General features: G+C 47.7%; 1 protein-coding gene across 1 annotated transcript in view; it reads left to right on the forward strand.

Moving 5' to 3' along the window:
* Positions 1-1156: 1156 nt before the first annotated feature.
* LOC102135635 (uncharacterized) overlaps positions 1157-22223 on the forward strand; it is a 173940-nt gene continuing 152873 nt past the window's right edge. The window contains exons 1-3 of the mRNA XM_074000860.1: positions 1157-1325; positions 1431-1715; positions 1781-2192. Coding sequence (XP_073856961.1) covers positions 1157-1325; positions 1431-1715; positions 1781-2192 — 866 coding nt within the window. The remainder of the gene's footprint in view (positions 1326-1430; positions 1716-1780; positions 2193-22223) is intronic.

Raw genomic sequence — 22223 nt, forward strand, 5'->3', positions numbered from 1 at the left:
TTTTTTACCTTAATTAAAGAAACTTTAAAAACTAACCAGATACAATTTATGGGGCTTATTGGGACTTGAATTGGAAAAATCAACTGTTAACTACACTTTTATGAAGCAGTTGGAGAAATTTGAACATTGAAATTTGATGGCATCCAGGAAATACTTTTTGGTGTGATGAGTGTATTATTAGTGTGGCAATGGCATTGTTATATTAAAAAGAGTCTTTATCTGTTAGTGACACACCCTGGAATATTTATGGAGGAAGAGAGATGATTTCTCACATTTGCTCCAAAATAATCCCTCAGGGGCGGGGTACAGTGTGGCTGAAGTGTCCTGGGGACAGGGGTTAATAGATGACACCTAGCTATGAATGTCAGTCTCTGAAGCTAGGTGATGGGTACACGGGGTTTGTGTATTTTCTTTTCTTTTTTTTGAGATGGAGTCTCTCTCTGTCGCCCAAGCTGGAGTGCAGTGACTCGATCTCGGCTCACTGCAACCTCCGTCTCCTGCCTCTGCCTCCCCAGCAGCTGGGATTGCAGGACCGTGCCACCATGCCCAGCTAATTTTTGCATTTTTAGTAGAGACGGAGTTTCACCATGTAGGCCAGGCTGGTCTCAAACTTTCGACCTCAAGTAATCCACCGGCCTCCGCCTTCCAAAGTGCTGGGATTGCAGGCGTGAGCCACCGCGCCCGCCAGTTTGTGATTCTTTCTACTTATGTATATGTTAAAAATTTTGGCTGGGCGCGGTGGCTCAAGCCTGTAATCCCAGCACTTTGGGAGGCCGAGACGGGCGGATCACGAGGTCAGGAGATCGAGCCCATCCTGGCTAACACGGTGAAACCCCGTCTCTACTAAAAAGTACAAAAAACTAGCCGGGCGAGGTGGTGGGTGCCTGTAGTCCCAGCTACTCGGGAGGCTGAGGCCGGAGAATGGCGTGAACCCAGGAGGCAGAGCTTGCAGTGAGCTGAGATCCGGCCACTGCACTCCAGCCTGGGCGACAGAGCGAGACTCCGTCTCAAAAAAAAAAAAAAAAAAGAAAAAGAAAAAAAAAATTTTGCACTAGAAAAAGGTTTTACAATGAAGTATTTCAGCCATGAAGAACATCAGGAAGTGAGTCGTGGCGGGCATGGGGTTCCGTGGCAGGGGTGGAGCTGGCAGGTAGAAATGCCAGGCCCTGGTCCCGGGGCGCGCCCTACGCCTGGGGTGCCCGTGGAGACCCGCGTCCTGGGGAGTTCCTGGGTCCCGACAGCCTCAAGGCCCCTGGCTCTGGGCGGCCTCAGCGTTGTGGTGTCCCCCGCTGGCTTTCCGCACAGACAGGACGACCCCGCGTCCGGTGACAGCCCGACCCCTGTTAGAAAAGGAACTTCCCTTAACATTTAAAGTACACCAATTGCCAACATTTCAAACACAAATCTAGCTTTCTGGCTTCTCTTGAAAGAGCAAAGGATCAGGTCACCCTCCCAGGCCCAGACTCCACGGTCGGCTGCCGCCGAGTGGCCCACAGAGGAGGACCCGGCGCCCGCGCCCCCCACGCGGCGCCCCCCACACGGCGTCCCCCACGCGGCGCCCCCCAACGCGGCGCTCCCTCCGCCGCGCCCCCAGCTCGCGCCCCCGAAGCGCCCCCTCCGAAGCGCCCCCTCCGAAGCGCCCTCTCCGAAGCGCCCTCAACCCGCGTTCCCGCCCGCGCCCCCGCAGTGCCCCCTCCGCAGCGCCCCCAGACCATGTCCCCGGCCCGCGCCCCCAGCCGGCGCCCCGCGGCGCACCCGCATGTCCGTCGCGGGAGCTGAGCCCACGAGGCCCTGGAGCGCGGTGGCTGGGCCCGTAGCGCCACCTGGCGGCGGATCAGGACCCCCGCGCCCTTGCGTCCCTGGAAGTGGGAGAAGGGGCAGGGGGCTCCACCCTGCACCACCACCCCCAGCGCGCTCCCGAGGCCGTTCCCCAAGGATGCGCGGGCCCCAGGGGAGAGCGACGCTGCCCGCGCGGCGCTTTCCTGGCCGCCTGGAGTCCGGGAACGGCGAATCCCGCTCGCAGCGGACCGAGGCGAGGCGCAGCGGGACGGGATCGGTGGGAACGGAAACAGCGGTCACCCGGAAGCCCAGAACCAGCGAGTACGCGGTGCAGTGTTCGCTTCCCAAACGTTGTGGGACAAACGCCTTTCAACTGTTTCTGGACGCCCGTGGGCCGGCGTTACCCTGTTGAGGTATTCCTTTCAATTAGCTTAGTATTGTTAGTACTGTTATTATTTGGAAACTTTAGCCTACAACGATATATTTATTAATTTGGAAAATGAAGACATATCTGCCCAATCAGCCACTCTGTTTCAGGCATTCACCCCTGGTCCGTTTGATCTCAGGCAGCCTGCTGAAAAGGATGAACCGGGCAGCTGGAGTTGTCCAGGGACACTGAGCCTGCGGGGCGCACGGAGGGGCCTCGAGCGCGTGGCCCTGCGCGTCCCGGGGGTGCCCGCTGTCCGCAGCCGCCTCGGTAGCTCCACCACCACCCCTGGGAGATGGAACAGCGGGTGTGGGGAGGAAGGAACCCAGTTTTGGTGAAGTTCTAGTTCCAGGCTGCTAGAAGCGTTCTTCAGGTCAGCTCTGGAGAGGATTAGACTGGGAGAGGTCTGCGGGAGTATGTTTTCAGGAGCTTAATGGGTGGCGAGCCCGCAGTGTTATAATTTTCATTGCGGGCCGGTCCTATCTCAGGCACTCTGCTGAGCTTTGCGGGTTTCTCCTAGTCCTACTCAACCACCCTGTGCCCCAGGCTCTTCCCATCCAGGCCAGGGCCAGGGTGAGGCCAGCAGGGAACCTGAGGTCCAGAACTTAAGGAAGCGCTCACTCTCAGGCCTGACTCTCCACCAGCACAACCCCGAGAGTGGGTGCCTCCTTAAATGTTGCACCCCAGGTGCCTGTCTCACCTGGTCCGGATCCCACCTTGCGAAGGAGGAATCCAGAGGTCAGAGAGGTGCGAATGCTTCCTTCCATGGCCGGACTGGGCAGATTGGATGCTTCAGAGCCGCGTTGTGAACCCGATGGCTTTGATTCTAGGGTCCTCACTCTGAATATCTAAGTCACCGGTTTCTTCTCTCCTCTCTAGGCGTCCCCAGACCCCAGGTGCTTATTTTGTTTTAAGGGTCACTTGCCCAAGTTTTGTTTTGCTTTGCTTTGTTTCATTTTGCAGATGTCTCAACTCTTGGTGGGTCTCTTGGCTGCAAGGCGGTGGAGGCTCCAGGGCTGGCCTGCGTAGTATGTGAGGTGCCTTCATGGCCTGAGCTGAGTCCCTGCCTGGACTGAGACTGGTGGGTTGCGATCTGGAGCTGTATCCCTATGGCTGCCTTAGGGCTGAACGTTCAGCCTGACAAGTGAAGGCTTCTGCAGTAGGCAAGGTCTCACTTAAAGTACCCTTGCTGGCTGTACACACTAGCCTGCCCTCATGCCCTTCTCTCAGCACCCCACCGAGACCGCACTTGCCTCTGGGCAGTTATCAAAGACTGAAGTTTTATTTCCCATTGTAGTTTAGCTAATAATGGTGATAGTCACAGCAGTGTCTCCCACTGTCATGAGCCTGGCCTGACACTCCTTACACTTTGTCTTCTATCTCATGAACCTTCCCGACAATCATCTCCATTCACAGATGGGGACTGGAGCCTCAGAGAGGGAGGTGGTTTGGTCCATGCCACATGACTAGTCTGCTAGTCTGTGGCAGAGCAGGGGACCTGCAGGTTTGTCTGCAATTCTGTTGGCCAGACTCCCTCTCTGCGACATCTCTGTGTCTAAAGAGACGTCTGTCTGTTGAGAGTGGGGGCTGCTGCTGCCTCTCTGCTTTAGATGGCTGAACGGGGCTTCACCAAGGCCTTTCCAAGGGGTGTTGCCCAGTGGTTAGGGGTGGTGTGGGAAGACACGAACTAATTGCTGGGAGGCCCGTACTGTTGACAGGGACACGCGTGACTGGGGGAGAAGGCAGAGGCTCCAGCCTGGGAAGTTTGCTGTGGCTGCTCATAGTGTGGGGTCCACGGGAACAGACTCAGTGAAATGGTGGCAGTGGAGAGCCTGCTGTGTCCTTTGTGTGTTCTGGGCTCTTAGAATCTTGGAACAGCTCACTTGGTGCTTGATGTATAAAGTAACCTCATTATCAAAATTTTGGAAATATTCATTTTGAGACATCAGCAATGTCCTTTTGTAATTGGGTACTTAGTTAGAAATAATGACCAAATTATTTCATGTGTTCTAAAACGTGACACTATCTGATCGGACATTTGAAAGGACTCGTTAACCATCAATGACTCCTGTACAATTAGAAGGGCAAAGAATCGGGTATATTTCTAAAATGTTACAGAAGCGACAAGCATTCAGGGTTGTTTTTTTTTTCATATTTTGCATAACATCCATAAAATCATCTTCGTGCATAGAAATACATCCTCTCACGTGAGCACTAGCTGTGGAGGCTGAGAAACTGGGCGTTGGGGAGACATTTATGTTCCTTTCCACCTTCTTATCACAGTAGTGCTAACCTTCTCTGAGCTATAAAAGAGCAATAGGAACAGTGACATTGGGTTGATTTTGGGTATTGCATGAGATAAAATTCCTATCATTGGTTGAATTGCATCCTCATACCCCAGAATTCCTATGTTGAATTCCTAATACCCAGTACCTCGGAATATGACTGTATTTGGAGATAGATCTTTAAAGATCAATCTTAAGTTAAGGTAAAATGAGGTTATTAGGGTGGGCCCTAATCCAATCTGAGTGGTGTCCTGATAAGAAAAGATCAGGAGACAGGCAGAGACAGAGAGAAGACCTGTGCAGACACAGGCAGAGAATGGCTGTCTACAAGCCAAGGAGAGAGGCCTTAGAAGAAACCAGTCCTGCCAACACCCTGATCTAGGACTTCCAGCCTCTAAAACGGGGAGGAAATAAATTCCTGTTGTTTAAGCTCCCCCGCCCCTGCCCATCTGTGGTGTTTTGTTATGGCAGCCCCCCCACACTAATGCAGTGGCTAGTTGAGTCCTAGTACGTACGAGGCCCTCAGGACACTCTAATGCCTTTTTCTTCTCTTGTCCTCCTTTAGGAGGCCCTAGACTTTATTAATTCACGACCTTCTTAAGATTGGGGACGGTGTCATGCTTATCTTGGTATCCACTGTATCTATCATGCACTGAAAGCCTGGGGCGTGAGTGAGTGAATCCAGACACTATTTCTCCAGGTGTGTTCTGTGGCATAGAGTCCCAAAAGATGCTCCATGTGGCTGGGGACGGGGGCTCATGCCTATAATTCCAACAATTTGGAGGCCGAGGCTGGAGGATCACATGAGGCCAGGAGTTTGAGACCAGCCTGGCCAACATGGTAAAACCCTGTCTCTACTAAAAATACAAAAAATCAGCTGGCATGTGCCTGTAATCCCAGCTACTCAGGAGGCTGAGGTACAAGAATCACTTGAACCTGGAAGGTGGAGGTTGCGGTGAGCCAAGATCACACCATGGCACTCCAGCCTGGGTGACAGAATGAGACTTTATCTCAAAAAAAAAGATGCTCCATTTGAAAAGAGGTCCTCAGGTGAGATGACTCGGGAAATACTGTATAGCATATTTCCTGCCTGAAGACTTGCACACAGTGTCCATGATCACTGTACATGAGTCTCTAAGAGGCTGTGCAGTAAATAAATACATTGGCAAACCTAACATTTCCAACCAGTTGACCACGGGAGTGTTTTGTATAAAACCCTTCCCATGTGCTGGGGAATGATGTTCTTCAAACTAGTTGAGCCAAACTAGCCTCAAAGACTATTTATTACTTTCATCTGGACAGAAAGAGCTCTGCAACGCTGCAGAGGATGTCTTTGGCTAGCACCATGTTTTGAATAATAATAATAATTGCTATTATTTTTCTTTTTTTGAGATGGAGTCTCACTCTGTTGCCCAGGCTGGAGTGCCATGGTGCGATCTCCGCTCACTGCAACCTCCGCCTCCTGTGTTCAAGTGATTCTCCTGTCTCAGCCTCCTGAGTAGCTGGGATTACAGGCATGCGCCACCACGCCCGCTAATTTTTTTTTAATTTTTGTATTTTTAGTAGAGACAGGGTTTCACCTTCTTGGTCAGGATAGTCTCGAACTCCTGACCTCGTGATCTGCCTGCCTCAGCCTCCCAAAGTGCTGGAATTACAGGTGTGAGCCATTGCTCCCTGCCTCGAATAATTATTTTTAGTTAGGCACAGTTTAGTGAAAAGACAATGCAGTGTACATGTCCTAGACATTCTTTGAGAGCCGTTTTAAATAGTTTTTTGTTTGTTTGTTTGTTTTAACTTCATCTGATTTACTTCTCATAATGGCCTGTGGTTCCTTTTTTCCCTCAAATTCTGCATCTTAAGCCAGGTAGGTAAATGGAGGCTAATTAATTGATACCTGCATGTACATTTAATATGCATGCCTGTTTTCATCCATTTTACCCATTCTCCTACTTTAAAATCCTCTCCCGTCAATGTTATTCACAAAAGGCAAATGAAGGCAGTGTATTTGTAATAGCCAACTGCAAGAAACTCTCCAAATATCTGTCAACAGTAGACAATGGTGAGAAAGAATAAACTACGTAGAGACTTAATATTGAGGAAAAGGAGTCAGATACAAAGAACACATCCATGAGGCTCTTTGCAAGTGTTTACCTTGGGTGGAAGGTTTGCTGGGAAGGGCATGAGGCAGCAGGTGAAGTTCTGGTCTTGGTCTGGGTGCCTGGGGCCAGAGTGGATTTGCTTTGCAGAAGTTCACTGAGCTGAGTTTTTGTGATTTGTGCATGTTCCTGTAAGTACATCAGAGTCCAACAAAATGTTCCAAACTGCAAAAGAAAAAGGGCAAATGAAGCTTAGCTCGATTTTATTTATTTCCGGGAGGAGATAGAATTTCCTTAAGTTGTTTTTGTTTTTGTTTTTGTTTTTGTTTTTGACAGGATTTTGCTCTGTTTCCCAAGCTGGGGCAGAGTGGCACAATCATGATTCACTGTGGTCTCAACCTCTTGGGCTTAATGGATCCTCCCACCTCAGCCTCCCGAGTAGCTGGGACTATGGGTGCACGCCACCACACTCAGCTAATTTTTGTGTTTTTTTTGGAGACAAGTTTTCACCATGTTTCCCAGTCTGGTCTTGAACTCCCAGGTTCAAGCAATCTGCCCATTTGGGCCTCCCAAAGGGCTAGGATTATAGGCATGAGCCACTGTGCCTGGCCCTTAGTAAGTTTTTTTTCTTTTTGATAATTATTTCAGATTCAATGGTAACTTCTAAACTTCAGAAAAGTCTTTAACAGAAATTCCCAAGGAAGTAGCTCCTACAAGAGAGAAATGGACTCCTTCCTCTCTTCTCTGTTCTCAGGTCATTTGTCCTGCCTCAGCCTCTCCAAATGGGGGGTCTCTGCCTGGGGAGGCTCTGGAGAGGCTCTGGGAAGTGATTCAAGACCAAGGGGAAGGAGAAAGGTCTGCTCTGGGCTTCTCAGCCCTGAAAGGAAGCCGCAGTGCCCTTACTGCAGTAGAGGTGATAAGCTCCAGAGATGTTTCATCCCAAAGACTTCCTAAGACTTCCTGGTCCACTGGGAACCAGAGGAGTGTTAGTAAACCAGCCTACATCCTTTTATTTTAGAGGGAATTCATACTCCTGTTAGTGCCCGTCTCCCAGTGAAACTGTGTCCATGGAGGGAGAAATCTCTGGGCCTTTTGTTGGTAAAATGTTGTGGAGCTTACAGTTGGTGACCTTGGCTTGAGCTAAGCTGGATGGGGGGTAGAGGGGATTCTCTATGTGCCTGAGGCTCCGTCATTGTTCCCTGCAGCCATCGTGGCAGCCCAGAGGTGACCTGAGCAGAGCAGCCTCCTCAGCCCTTGCTCCACCTGGAAGTTGTCTGGGAAAAAAAAAAAAAGCTTTTTTAAATATGATTGTTGGCCACAAGCATATCTTCTTTTGAAAAGTATCTGTTTGTGGTTTTCTGAAGATAAAATGAGATGATCTATGGAGTTTAGAGATGCCTCACACATTTATTTGCATTCAATAAACACCAGTGGCTTTGGTGTGGGAGTGTAAATGCGTTCAGCCATTGTGGAAGACGGTGTGGCCATTCCTCAAAGACCTAAAGACAGAAGTACCATTTGACCCAGCAATCCCATTACGGAATATATACCCAAAGGAATAGAAATCATTCTATGATAAAGACACATGTACATGAATGTTCACTGCAGCACTATTCACCATTGCAAAGACATGGAATCAATCTAAATGCCCATCAATGACAGACCGGATAAAGAAAATGTGATACATATATACCATGGAATACTATTCAGCCATAAAAAAGAATGAGATCATGTCCTTTGCAGGGACATGGATGGAGCTGGAAGCCATTATCCTCAGCAAACTAATGCAGGAACAGAAAACCAAATCCTGCATGTTCTCACTTATAAGTGGGAGCTAAACGATGAGAACTCACGGACACATCAAAGGGAACAACACATACTAGGGCCTTTCAGAGGGTGGAGGGTAGGAGGAGGCAGAGGATCAGGAAAAATAACTAGTAGGTACTAGGCTTAATACCTGGGTGATGAAATAATCTGTGCCTCAAACTTCCATGACACAAGTTTTCCTATATAGCAGACCTGTCCTTGTACCCCTGAAATTAAAAGTTCTCCCCCACCAAAACAAAAAACAAAAACAAAAAACAACTAAGGAATATTCCTTCCTAGAGATCTATAATCAATATCATAAAGATCCCCTTGCTGGTGGTTACCCAACTAAGAGTTCATGGAGCAACAGTTTAACTTTTAAAATCAAAGCTGTACATACACCTGATTTTCTTTTAAAATCAAAGCTGTACATACACCTGATTTAAAAAACAAAATAGGTTTAGAAGGCTTGTTACAAAGCACACACCCCTGCAACTCAGAGCAACCCTGTTTGGCCCACCTGCTGTTATTCCTTTCCCAGGAGGCAACTGCTTTGGATCCTTTTAGTTAACCAGCAGTGCAGCGACAGAGTCTGTGTTGTACAGTCCTTCTTGCTGTCTCGTTGTTGAGCATCCTTCCCACTGAGGAGATGATAAAGCACACCAGGTTCTTCCCTGTCAACCCCGCAAACCCCACTCATGCCCTTACTATCCATGCATGCTTCTCATGTACTTACATTGTGATTGCGACTGCAACAGTGTCCATTCTTACAGCTATGTAAATGCTGTTTGAAGCTAAGCCATGTAGTAAATGATGGTTACCATTTACTTGATCGAAGATTTATTTTTTTTTTCCTGGAGTCAATTTTCTTTAACTTTTTTTCCCCTTGCTCTGTTTTATGCATTCATCACAGAGTCATTTGTCTTGACCTTCAAGATATCTACTTGAGGAAGCCTCTCCCAGAGCTTCTGACGGGGCATCTGGCCTGCACCCGTTACTTCCTAGACCCAGTGCCTCATGGGGCCTGGCTTCTCCCGACCCTTGCTCTGGGGTTCTCTTCTCTTCCAGGTGCTTGACCCTGAGAAGTCTTCTTCTTTCTTGGTTTGCTATTGAGCACCCCCGCTGGCCATCTCCTAAGAAACAGTGCATGGGAAGGAGTTTAAAGAACATGTGTGTCTGGGCCCGGCGCAGTGGCTCACGCCTGTAATCCCAGCATTTTGGGAGGCTGAGGCAGGCGGACCACCTGAGGTCAGGAGTTTGAGACCAGTCTGGCCAATGTGGCGAAACCAGGTCTCTATTAAAAATACAAAAAAATTACCAGGTGTGGTGGTGGGCGCCTGTAATCCCAGCTACTCAGGAGGCTGAGGCAGGAGAATTGCTTGAACCCATGAGGTGGAGACTGCAGTGAGTCGAGATCACACCATTGCACTCCAGCCTGGGCAACAAGAGTGAAACTGCCTAAACTCAAACAAACAAACAAACAAACAAAAAACATGCTTGTCAGAAAATGCCATTATTCTACCTTACACCTGCTCTGTTCCTAGCTAGGAAATCATTTTCCTTTAGAATTTTGGAGGCTTCAGTCCCTTGTTTTTTGGCTCCTGGTTTTGTTGTCAAGAGGCCTGAAGCCACCCTGATCCCCTGATCCTTACCTGTGGCCTGTTTTTCGTTTGCCTTTTTCCTCTCTGGAAGTTGGAGGGATCTTCTGCTTGTCCTGAGAGCTCTGAGTTTTCATCGTAATGTGCGTTTCCATGGGCCCTACTTTCATCAATTGGATTCAGGCTGCTTGTGAGGCCCTTTAAGCTAGAATTTCATGATCTGGGGTGTTCTCTAGGATGATTTATTTCCTCCCCTTGGTCTTCACTACTCTTTCTTTCTGGAAACTCTTGTGATTTGGATATTTGACCTCCTGGGCTGAATCTTTCATTTGCTTGTCCTTTCTCTCCTATTATCAATTTCTTTTTCTTTTGGGTGTCTGGGAGATCGCCTTGGTTTTTTTTTTTTTTTTTTTTTTGGTTCCAATCTTTTTGTTGATTTTTAAACCTTTGTTATAGTATTTTTAGTTTCCAGGAACACTTTTTTGTTCTCTAAATATTCCTTTTTATGAATCTCTGTCCTTTTTGAATGATTTTAATATCTGCTCCCAGCTCTCTGTGGATATTAATGATTTTTTTTTCCTTTTCCATATACAGTTTCCGTTTGCCCTGAGTTGTGTCCTTCTGTCCATCTGTTTCGGTCTCTCTCTTCCACGTGGTTAGAGCACACACCCCCATGTCAGTCTCTTTAGCTCTTTCCTTCCTTTCGGATGGTTGGATTCCCTGAGGAAGACATCCGTGCTCTCCTGCCTGGAGGGCACAGCCCTGTTGCCAGTTTTCTGAGAGCCCAGTTGGGAAACAGGCTGCTGGTATGCACCGAGCCCCCCTGTTTCTACAGGAATTTCCAGTCCTCAATTGTGTCCAGGGTCTCTCAGCCCAGGGACCTCTTTCACAGGCCTCTGGCCTTTCTCTGGAGTGGAAAGGGACAGCAGCATCTGGTCGAGGGGAGTGGGAGAGGAGCCAGAGGCTGTCACCACCTTGTCACTGGCATCCAATCCCATCCCACCTTGGGACCACCCCTCAGAGAATGCTAAGCAGCTCTTCATGTGCTTCTCTCTGGTTCCTCCTCACCACCGCCTGTGGCTCCTGCGCACCGTGTCCCCAGCCTCCCTTCCCCAGGTAAACCAGGTCAGTGTTGGTTTTCTCTGGCCAAGTTAAAGTTCCACATTCAGGGGCCAATTAGTCAGCTACCATTTGTCTATCAGCCCTCAGCTTTCAAAATGTTCTTGTAATTGTCTTTTTTTTTTTTTGAGACGGGATCTCACTTTGTCCCCCAGGTTGGAGTTCAGCAGCATGATCTCCGCTCACTGCAACCTCCATCTTCCAGGCTCGAGCCATCCTCCCACCTTAGCCTCCTGAGTAGCTGGGACTACAGGTGTGTGCCACAACACCCAGCCAATTTTTTCTTTTCCTTTTTTCTTTCTTTTGTATTTTTGGTAGGATATGGAGTATCACCATGTTGCCCAGACTGGTCTTGAACTCCTGAGCTTAAACAACCCACCTGACATGGCTTCCCAAAGTGCTGGGATTGTAGGCGTGAGTCACCACGCCCAGCTGCAATTGTCTCCTCTTATTCTTCACATTTTTGTGAGAGTTTTGCTAGTTTGTTTTATTTTCATTTTAGTTAAGCTCTATAATCCTCAGACTGTAGTGTGAGGTGTTTTGGAGGCGTGTGTATCAGAAGCCCCTTTTTCCCAGGAAGGACTCCAAGTTTCTGAGGCTTTCAGCTCATCTCTCTCTTTGAGCCTCACGTTTTTTTCTTTATTCAGGAATGAGAAGTATTAGTATACATTTACCTGAACCCACAGCACCCTATGAGGGAGGGCGACTGACATGACAAGCTCAGTTGATGAGTGACTGTATTCAGATTCTCTAGTAACTGAGTTCCAGCTGGGGTTCATGGGTGCAGCTCCTCTCCCCAGACCCCTGAGAACACACCCACTCGGGGAGAACGTCAGGAGTGGCACCCTGTAGCTCAGGAGCTTAGTGACTTGGTGCGCCTTATTCCAGACCCAAATCCAGCTGGACACCTCAGAAGCATCTTTAGGAAATGTGCATGAAGGTCCTGGTTTCCGATGCTCCCAAGTCCTCCCAAATGATGCGTACAATCCTAGGAAGCCCTGATTCCTGCGTCTTCACTGCTGCGTGTACATCCTGATGGTTTCCTGTGGCTTCTCCAGGCCGTCAGCACACGCAGATAACCTCAGGGCAATGAAAAGGGTCGCTGGATGCAGCCCCTGGCTCTGAACAGTTGGGTGTCTCCATTGCTAGCTCTCTATTTGATACAGGCGGACTTGGAGACAGCGTGTTGGGGAAACTGATTGTAATTAGAAAACCCCCCCTCAGGGTGGGCTCCCCTCTTATGATGGAGACCCCATGCCTACTCCCAGCCCCCTCCTCTGGGGGTTGGAGGTTTTGTTCCATTTACCATAACTGGGATCTCAGAGAAAGGGCTTGGAATGAAACACACAGCAGGTGCTACCTGTGAGAAGTTTTACACATTTTATTTGCCTTAATCAATTACTTGTTCTCCATGGCAGTTCCTGACCCTGTAGATGCTCAGTGATGGATATGAAATGAAGAGAATTTCCCCAAACCTTCCCATGACTCGTGGCTGACTTTATGCTGCAGACTTTGCTGCGGCTTGTGACGCTGGGCTCTTCTGGTGGATTTTCACTTTCCTTTGCAGTGCGTGACCCTTCCATTAGGATAAGCACAGTTTTGTATCTTTTCTTCTGTTGCTGTTAAACTCGAGTCTGCATCTCCAAACTTTGAATTCCACTCTTGTTCTCAGACCTAGCTTTTTTTTCATTAATCGGCTTTATTTTTATGAGCAGTTATGGATTTACAGAAACATCGAGTGGAAAGTACAGTGTTCATATATCTCTGAGAACCCCCCTTGCCACTTTCTTTGGTATGGTTGATTGGTTGTAATTGATGAGCCAGTATTGAGATGTTATTATTAACTGAAGTCCATAGTTTATGGTAGGGTTGACTCTTTGTGCTGTGCATTCTGTGGGTTTTGACGAATGTCTTACATCACGTGTCCACATCACAGTATCATACAGAATAGATTCCCTGCCCTAAAAGTCCTCTGTGGTCTTCCTATTCAACCCTCCCTTCCCTTCTCCAATCCCAGCGTCCCTGATACATTTACTGTCTCCACAGTTTTGTCTTTTCTAGGATGTCTTATAGGTGGGACCACACAGTATGTCACCTTTTCAGATTGGCTTCTTTCACTTAGCAATATGCATCTAAGATTTCTTCATGTCTTCTTGTGGCTTGGTATCTCATTTCTTCTTATCACTGACTTATATTTCATTGTATGGATACACTATGGTATTTATCTATTCACCTATTGAAGGACATCTTGGCTGCTTTCAAGTTTTGGCAATTACTAATAAAGCTGCTGTAAACTTTCACCTGTAGGTTTTTGTGTGGACATAAGTTTTTCACCTAATTTGAGGAAATGCCAAGGATTGCGATTGCTGGGTTGTATGGGGAGACTATGTTTTTGTTTTACAAGAAACTGCCAAACTGTCTTCAAAGTGGCTGTACCGTTTTGCATCCTCATCAGCCATGAATGAGAGTTCCTGTTGCTCCACATCCTCATCGGCATTTGGTGTTGTTGGTGTTTGGATTTTAGCCATCTAATAAGTGTGTTTGCTGTCTCATTATTGTTTTAAGTTTCAGTTCTCTAATGACAGATGATATTAAGCAGCTTTTCATATGCCTATTTTTCACTTGTAAATCTTCTTTAGAGAGGTTTTTATTTAGGCCATTTGCCCATTTTTTAAATTGGGTTGTTCATTCTCTTATTGTTGAGTTTCAAGAGTTCTTTGTATATTTTGGATACCAGTTCCTTATCAGATATGCATTTTGCAAGTATTTCCTCCATGTCTGTGGCTTATCTTCTTATTCACTTGATAGTGTCTTTTGCAGAGCAGAAATTCCTTAACATTAATAAAGTCCAGCTTATTAATTTTTTCTTTCATGGATCTCATTTTCACACCCTGCCTTTTGTTTTGTTTTATGTTGTTTTGCCTTTAAAAGGCCTGAAAATGTGCATCCTTCACAGTTGCACCTGTTCAGAAATGCTCCTGCTCCATTCTTAGGCCAATGGTTGCTAATACCTGCTCTTAGATTTATGAGCTGCATAACTTTTTACAAATTCTTAGTTCTTGGGCCTTAGTGTCTTCATGAAAAGCTGCTGCCCTTTCCATTTATTTCACCCTGAGTCTGTAATTTATGCTTTTAATTTATGTATGACCCTTTTCTTCCCAATTTGACTATAATACTCTTCTCCTGGAACATTACCTCCTCCCCATGCTCAGCCTGTCTTCCCACATCCTGGTGTGCTTATGTTTAACCTTGGTGCCTCTTGTGGGCACCACCCCTGGGACTTTGAACCATGAGCTGTGCTGTTCCAGCAACTCTAGCAGGCAAGGCTAGTATTGGGTGATGGGCAGGGGCTGTACAGGAGAAAAGGGAGAGGGAGGTCAATTGTGTCCACCTAGCTGTTGGGAGGCAGGATGAGAGAGAGACACTTGGATCAATGCCAAGGAAGTACAAGGGTGACAAGAAGCCAGATATCTGGAAGACAGAGCATTGAACCAGGCAGAACCAAGGATAAATGGACTAGGAAGTCTCAGTGATAAGGTCAGAAATACAGACTTCAGCTCTTTGTAGATGATGAATAGAAATAGTCCAGTGAACCTGAACCCAAACTGCAGGAGTGGCTCTGCCTGGCTGGAGTTCAGTGGGGGCAAGGGATCGGCGTCAGGGAGGGGAGCCTTGTCGTGATGAGACTAGTCATCAGCAGCTGCTCTACTAAGCCAACCTTTAACTGGCAAGTATTTAAAGAAGCATGAACCATGGCAAGCAGAAAGAGCTCTTCTGCTGTTCAGCTCCATGTTGATATTAAGGTCCACAGGGGCAGTTGCCCATCTGAAGGCTTTCAGTGAAACAGGTGAGCTGAGACACTGGTTCTCCTGGCCCTTGTGATGGCCCACGGGGCCTAAAGGAGCAGGGCTCCCAGCAGAGCTTTCTTTGGGGGCCAGATGTGCCTATTTGCCACACTGTGGCACACCAGCTTCATGGCCATCTATGTGTGCTGTGGCATGGAAATAGTTCACGGTTAAGGTTTGAATAGTCTGTCCTTAACATGTTTTAGGAATGACATGGAGAAGTTATTTAAAGGCATATAAAGTATTTCCAGTGGGAGATGGAAGAATAAGCCTAACCTGTTGGAGTTGAAATCTTAGAGAGAGCAGGAATGCAGAACTATGACAGTGTGCACCACTGACTGATGGCTTAGTGTTCCCCTGTGACATGCAGGCCACCACTCTCCAATTCTGCCCTGTGACAGACATCATCAGTAGACGGTCCTACAACAGACATCATCAGTAGATAACGGCACCCTTTCCTGCTGAGATCACCCAGCCTGAGCTTTCCTCTCGAAGCAGGGCCCCAGACAGCCAATGCAGTCACCTGGAGGCGCCCCAGGAGGCGTGCTTCTCACCACCTATCCTCTCTCGCTTCCTCAACTTGGCTGAGCACAGGAATCACTGAGCGAACTCCAGATTCTTCAGTTCAGTTCCTGGAGCTTCTGGTTCAGCAGTCTGGACACATTAGGAAACATTGATTGAAGGAAGGGGGGAGTAAATGGAAGAAGAAAAATACAGGCCATAAGAAATGTATCTATATCTACCTACCTAATATCATATATGAAATATTTTATAAATTAATATTTTTACATGGAATACTTTAAGAAAAAGGACAGGAAAAAAGTGACGAATGGGCAAATTAAATTTATAACTGGAGATACGTAAAATAATAGCAAGTGGACAGCACTTCATATTAGGCAGTTGGAATTTAACTTGTTCTCAGGCTAGGGGACCTGGGACCACTGACCTTTTGGGGTTCTCTATACTCTGGGTCTTTATGACTCAGGAAAGAAAAGGCCATTATCTTCTTTGCTCCTTCATATCCTGGCTAAGCCAGCTTGGCAGATGCGTCAACTTAAGGTTCCTTGTCTGTAAAAGAGGCTGATAGTGGGATGTACTTCATGGGCTCTTAAATGAGTTAATACATGTAAAGCATTTAGAATAGAGGTGCCCGTGTGGTGGACATCAATAAATCGTGTTACTATTGATATATTTGAATGTTCTTATAGCAAATCAGTTGTCTCTGTGCAGATCAAATTTTCCTAGTTATTGAATAAATTATTCCATTAACCTTTAATGTAACGCCTATTTGTATAAGGTGCCATGGACACATGGTTTCAGTCCTTAAAGAATTCAGCATTTAGTTTGGGAGACAATAATTAGATTAAACAAAACAAAAAAAACACCTGCACAGGCTTTACACAGTTCAGCAGTGGAGTGGGTAGCCTTTCTCCATGTTCTGGAAAGCTCTGTGGGGTGTGGGTGGGGCTTGGAGAGGGGCAGGTTGCAGGAGAGCAGGGGAAAGCGGAAATGGAGGGTGGCACAGGTGAGTGAGGGGGGACTGGAAATGGAGGGGACCAGAATCTGGAGAGTATTGAAAGCCGGGTGAGGGGTATCAACCCTGTGTTAGTTTGCTGGGGCTGCCATATCAAAGTGCCACAGGCTGGGTGGCTTAAATCGCAGACATTTATTCTCTCTTAGTTCTGGAGGCCAGGAGTTCAAGGGGAAGGTGTTGCAGGGTTGATTTCTTCTGAGCCTTCTCCTTGACTGTCTTCTCACTATGTCCTCATGGCTATTCCTCTGTGTGCGAACATCTCTATGGTCATATCACACCAGTTAGGATCAAGGCTGACCCTAATGACCCCCCTTAAACTTAATTACCTCTTCAAAGATGCTATCTCCAAATAGGGTCACAGTGTGAGGTCTTGGGGCTAAGGCTTCCACATATGAGTTTTGCCAGTACACCGTTCAGCCCCTAAGAGACCTGATGTATTTGGAGAGACCCCGGGACAGCTGGAGGTAGAGCGAGTGGGGCAGCCCAGAGGAGGAGGACAGCTGAGGGTGGAGGGTGGCTCAGGGCCCAGCCTGGAGCTGCAGGAGAGATCACTAGCCCTGTTGGGGATACACAAAGCCCAGTGCTCCTTGAGCTTGCAAAGGGAACATTGTGGGGAGAGGGATGCTGTAGAGGAGGTCATGGCTGATGACGTTCAAGGAAACCCTTGAGCTCAGCCAAGGAGCTTGGTTCTAAAGAAGGGGCTCTGGAGATTTGGGGTGTGGTGGTAATAAGCTTTGGCTTTAAACTTTCCTATAAGTCATCTTCCTCATTCTTCCTGGGTCTCTTGTCTTGCTATCTGATGGCCTCCTTTCCCTTTTCTTTGAAACCAGAAGCTGGAAGATGAGTATAGGGGTGCTTTTGGAAGCAGGGCCATTCCTATCTGCTTGTCCCATGCTCCAGTCTGTGGCCCATCACAGGCCCTATTTTGGCTCTGGCTTTGGAGTGGGAAGCAGACACCAGCAATCACTCCAGAGGGAGATGCCCGCTGGATTGTCATTTGTTATGGAAATGACATTCCATTTTAGAAGCTGCCTCCCTCTTGTTGATGAAAGTTTACATTTCTCTGGCTGGGCAGCCCGGCCCTCACTTGCTCCTAGTTGCTCGAGTGATGGGTAATAGTGAAGCAGGTGATGATGGAGGAGGCTGTCACGCACGTGGTTTCCTGCCTGAGCGCCGTGGAGGGTTTGTGGCACAGAAAGGAGCAGGAGCCTACTCTCCCGGAGTTAAAACCCCTCTGTTTTGCAACAGGAAACCTCTTCTAACCTGCAGGCAGCATTAATTCTAGACTGGGAGCCGTCAGGTGAGAGGCAGCTGCAGTTAAAATGCCTGGTCTGGAGTTGTCTTCGTCAACATGACACTCCTACCAAGGCGATTTCTTTTGTAAACACATAAGGCGATTTCATAAATTACTCTTAGGCAACTGGTGGGGGGCTGTTTAGTTGTGCATTTTTACAGCAGCTAAATCAAGGCCAGGGCTTTTCAGAGCTCAGCAGCCCATCGTTATTAAAACCAAAAGTTATTAGTTTCAATGCCAAACAGTAAATCGATGTGAATGCTCCGTTGGCTTCATAAAGGAAGATCTCTGTGTCCAAGGTCCTGGAGAAGCTCAGTTGACCTGGGCCATACACAGCAGCCTGCAGGGCGGGGACTTGAGGGGACGCACATGGGTTTGACAGGCGACCTTCTGCCAGGATTTGCCACTTGTTGCATCTACGGGTTTTCAAAGCAGGAATCAAGTCGAGTGGGCTGCTTTGACTGGACTGACTGCTTAGAAACATTGTTCTCCTTTTCAGTTTTCTCCTAAAAGGAATAGTCTGCAAATTCATGGAAAGCTGAAATAGAAAAATGACTCGAGACTAGAACAAGTGAGTTAAAACCACTCCTGCATGCCCCACTTCCTCCTCGATCTTTATCAAACCCCCTTCCTCATTCTCGCGTTCCTTTTCTCCTTCCTATTCCTCTTTACTCTTCTGCAGTCACTGATTTTTGCTGGTTGCCCCATCTTAGGATTTGCACAGCTGGCGCTGCTGGCTCTGAGCAGCGGCAGGTGCACAGTAGGTCCACAAAGTCTGCTAAAGAGATGAGCAAGACATTGGTCCCCACATTTCCAGCTGACCGTTGGGTGCTCCCACTGTGTGTTCTAGAATTCTTCCAAACCAGTTGTATGAGAGGAGACAGGCTTGGATCTGTGTGGTATTGGACCCGTGTGGCGTTGGACCCGTGGGGCATTGGACTCAGGTGGCGTTGGACCCGTGTGACATTAGGCAGGTATTGTCCTCTCCAGGCCTCCATTTCCTGCCTTTAAACCTTATTGTGGTTTTCAAACCTTTTTCTTTATCTACAAGCCCTTATTTAAATGAATAAAAACTTGGTGTGTTTGAGTGGGATGGGGATGCCTAATTTCATGGTTGAGATTCATGAGGATTCCAGTACTGGCAAAAGCCAGTAATCTAGATGATTCCCAGGATCCTTTGCAGTCGTGCCTTCATGGGTCCTGTGGGTTTGTGTCTACCTAATTCGTCAACTTCAGCCTCAGGTCAGTTGCTTCGTGGACTGAGATGTCAGTCCTCCCCCAGGTGCCATCCCTTCCAGGTCCAGCAGCCTATGATTCTACAAGACCACCTTTACGCAGGAGGGTCCCTACGAGAGGGGCTCACTGCTGTCCTCTGGACTCACTGCCAGGTCTCACCTTTTCCCCACTCCTGGTCTTCCATGCACCGGCCCTTCCTTCTCAGCCCCACTGTCTGTCTAGCAGCTCTTGCCCCCCATAGTCTCCAGTCTGGACCATTCTATGGACTCCTTACAACTTCCTGCCCCCGTCTCTTCTCTCCTTACAGGCCTTGTCTTCTTTCCATGAAGGCTTTTAGAACAGAACGTTTTTTGTGTTACTTTTCTCCTCACCTCCCAACACACACGAGAAAAAGTCCTCAGTTCTTGACCCCGCACTGAGGGCTGAGCACACTCTGGTTACCACCAATCTCTCTGGCCTTGTCAACCATCCTTCCTTACCTGCGGCCAGGCTGTTTTTTGGGATGCCTCCCAAATATTTAGGAGCAGAAAGTATAAGTATGGGCAGAAAAAGGAAGAAGAAAGGAACATACAAGGGTGAAGAACAGGCAGGAAGAGAAACAGAACTGGCAGCTCCTCACCCTCATGCTGGCCGCCCAGTCTCTGGGGACCCTCCCAGGGTCCACTTTCCCTGCTGGAGGATGGACACCTCTGACGCCACCACCCACTCCTTCCATGACTGATAGAGCTCCAGAATTCAAGATTTCTTTAAAAAAATAAATAAATAAAAAGAGCTCAGAATAATGGCAGAATGGTGGTATCTAAATGAGTTTACAGAGATTTAATTATAACTTATCACAATCTCAAAATATATCTCAGCATTTCTCGGTCTTTTTTTTCCTTTTTTGGGACAGAATCTCGCTCTGTTGCACAGGTTGGAGTGCAGTGGCATGATCTCAGCTCACTGCAACCTCTGCCTCCCAGATTCAAGCGATTCTCCTGCCTCAGCCTCCTGAGTAGCTGGGACCACAAGCGTGCACCACCACGTCTGGCTAAGTTTTATACTTTTAGTAAAGACGGGGTTTCGCCATGTTGGCCAGGCTGGTCTCGAACTTCTGACCTCAGGTGATCTGCTCGCCTCAGCAAAGTTCTGGGGTCTTTTTTCTATATAACAGAATATTAATGTAGATGTGGATAGATGCACCACTTCAGCCGGCATGCCGGAATATTACTCATGAAGTGAATGGTGCCTTATTAGTGTTAACAGAACCTGCCCATCTCATAGGGAATGGGTGTTGCTTCGGGTACTGCCGCCTGCCTTTTATTCCCACAGAGCCACGCTGAAACCACAGGACAAGAGTGACACCTGCCCCTATATCTCAGCACCAGGCTATTAGTGATGCCCCTTAGGTTCCCAGCTCCCCAGGCAGCACAAACGCACCCGGCCTTGTGGAGAGTTGAACTGGATTTTGCATGTAGAGTGGGCTGAGTGAGAGGGGCACCCACGAGGGCTCCCAGAGAAGCCAGCCGTGGGACTGGTTACCTGAGAATGATGGTCTTTTCTGAAGGATGCCCCTTGGTTGGGGCAGCTGGTGGGGAGTTGGGCACTCAGGGTGAGTTGGACCCCACATCCCCTATCATTGGCAGCTGCTTAGCCTGTGTGAGCCTCAGTTTCTCCATCCCTAAAATGGCAATATCAGGGACTCTGTAGGTTGTTACAGCCTTAGCGGCCTGGATAATTTCTTTCTTCCTTTTTTTTCTTTTGAGACTGAGTCTCACTCTGTCGCCCAGGTTGGAGTGTAGCGGCGTGATCTCTGCTCACCCCAAGCTCTGCCCACCGGGTTCACGCCATTCTCCTGCCTCAGTCTCCCAAGTAGCTGGGACTACAGGTGCCTGCCACCATGCCTGGCTAACTTTTGTATTTTTAGTAGAGACGGATTTCTTCCTGTTAGCCAGGATGGTCTCGATCTCCTGACCTTGTGATCCACCCGTCTCGGCCTCCCAAAGTGCTGAGACTACAGGCGTGAGCCACCGTGCCCGGCCGGCCTGGATAATTTCCTAGCAAAGCCTCCTGCACTGCTGTTCTTGGAGTTCTAGTGTTTGTTTAACTTTTGCTGAATCTGGCCCTTGGTTTGCCATTTACAAAGTCCCCCAAAGAGAGGATGACATGTGGGTCCCCCTCATTCCAACCTCCTGAACTTGTCCTGATCTATCAGGGCGTCTCGATGGGGTTTGGGCCAGTTGGTTTGAGATCATCAGCTTGTTTAGCAGACGATCCAGGTTTCTTACAACACAGGTTAGATGCTAGAGTGGAAATGGGCTTTGGAATGAGGCAGAACAGGTGGGAGTCCTGGCTCTGCAACAGGCTGTGTGGCTTTTTGCCAGTTTCTGAACCTCTCTGAGTCTTGAAGCCTGCTTCAAGCTTCTGCTTGAAGCTGTGAGAGTTAAATGAACTGACATCTGGAAAACACACAAGCAAATCACAGGTACCCCACAAATGGGCTTTCCCTTTGTATCTTTCCTTAAACCACGGCTCCTTCCCTCGGGTCTCTGCTCAGAATCTTCCCCTGTAGTGCTTTTTGTGACACCTCGAATTCCTGGGTTCTGAGGCTGGACATGGAGGGCCAGCCTTGGCAGGGAAAGTGGTGGTGCAAAAAAGTTCAGTGGAAAAGAACAGAAATGAAAGTGAATGAGCATCTTACTGTGTGGCTTGGGCTGTGGGAGTCTCAGGGAGAGGCCTCCGTCACCACCTGCAGCTCAGGGGGGCCAGGAAACTCTGGTTGCCAATATTTAAGGCAGCGTTAGGATTTTTTGTGAGCAGAAAATGCCAGTTTTAGATCAGTATTTTCTCATCATTTGTAAGAAAATATCGTTTATACTCAAAAGGAATGACTACTTCTATTAATTTAAAAGCTGGGATGTGGAATAAGCAAATTAGGGAATTATTCTTCAAGATGTGTACAAAAATTTTGAGTCTGAAAAGTCAACCTAAACTCCAGATTATTTTGAGGAACTGCCCTAATAAAATGAAGAAAGACAACTCATAACAGTTTAAGGAGAATTCAGTGATTTAGCAGCAGTGCATATGGTATTTTATTAAGTGAAAAAAACACAATTTCTAAGACAAGAATGTATAGCATGATCCTATTTTATGACAACAAACACACAAGGAAGAAAAACACAACATATACAGACAATGAAATATTTGGAAGGATGCATCTTACTG

Source organism: Macaca fascicularis, chromosome 9, assembly GCF_037993035.2.
Source record: "Macaca fascicularis isolate 582-1 chromosome 9, T2T-MFA8v1.1".
In the NCBI taxonomy this organism is placed as follows: domain Eukaryota; kingdom Metazoa; phylum Chordata; class Mammalia; order Primates; family Cercopithecidae; genus Macaca; species Macaca fascicularis.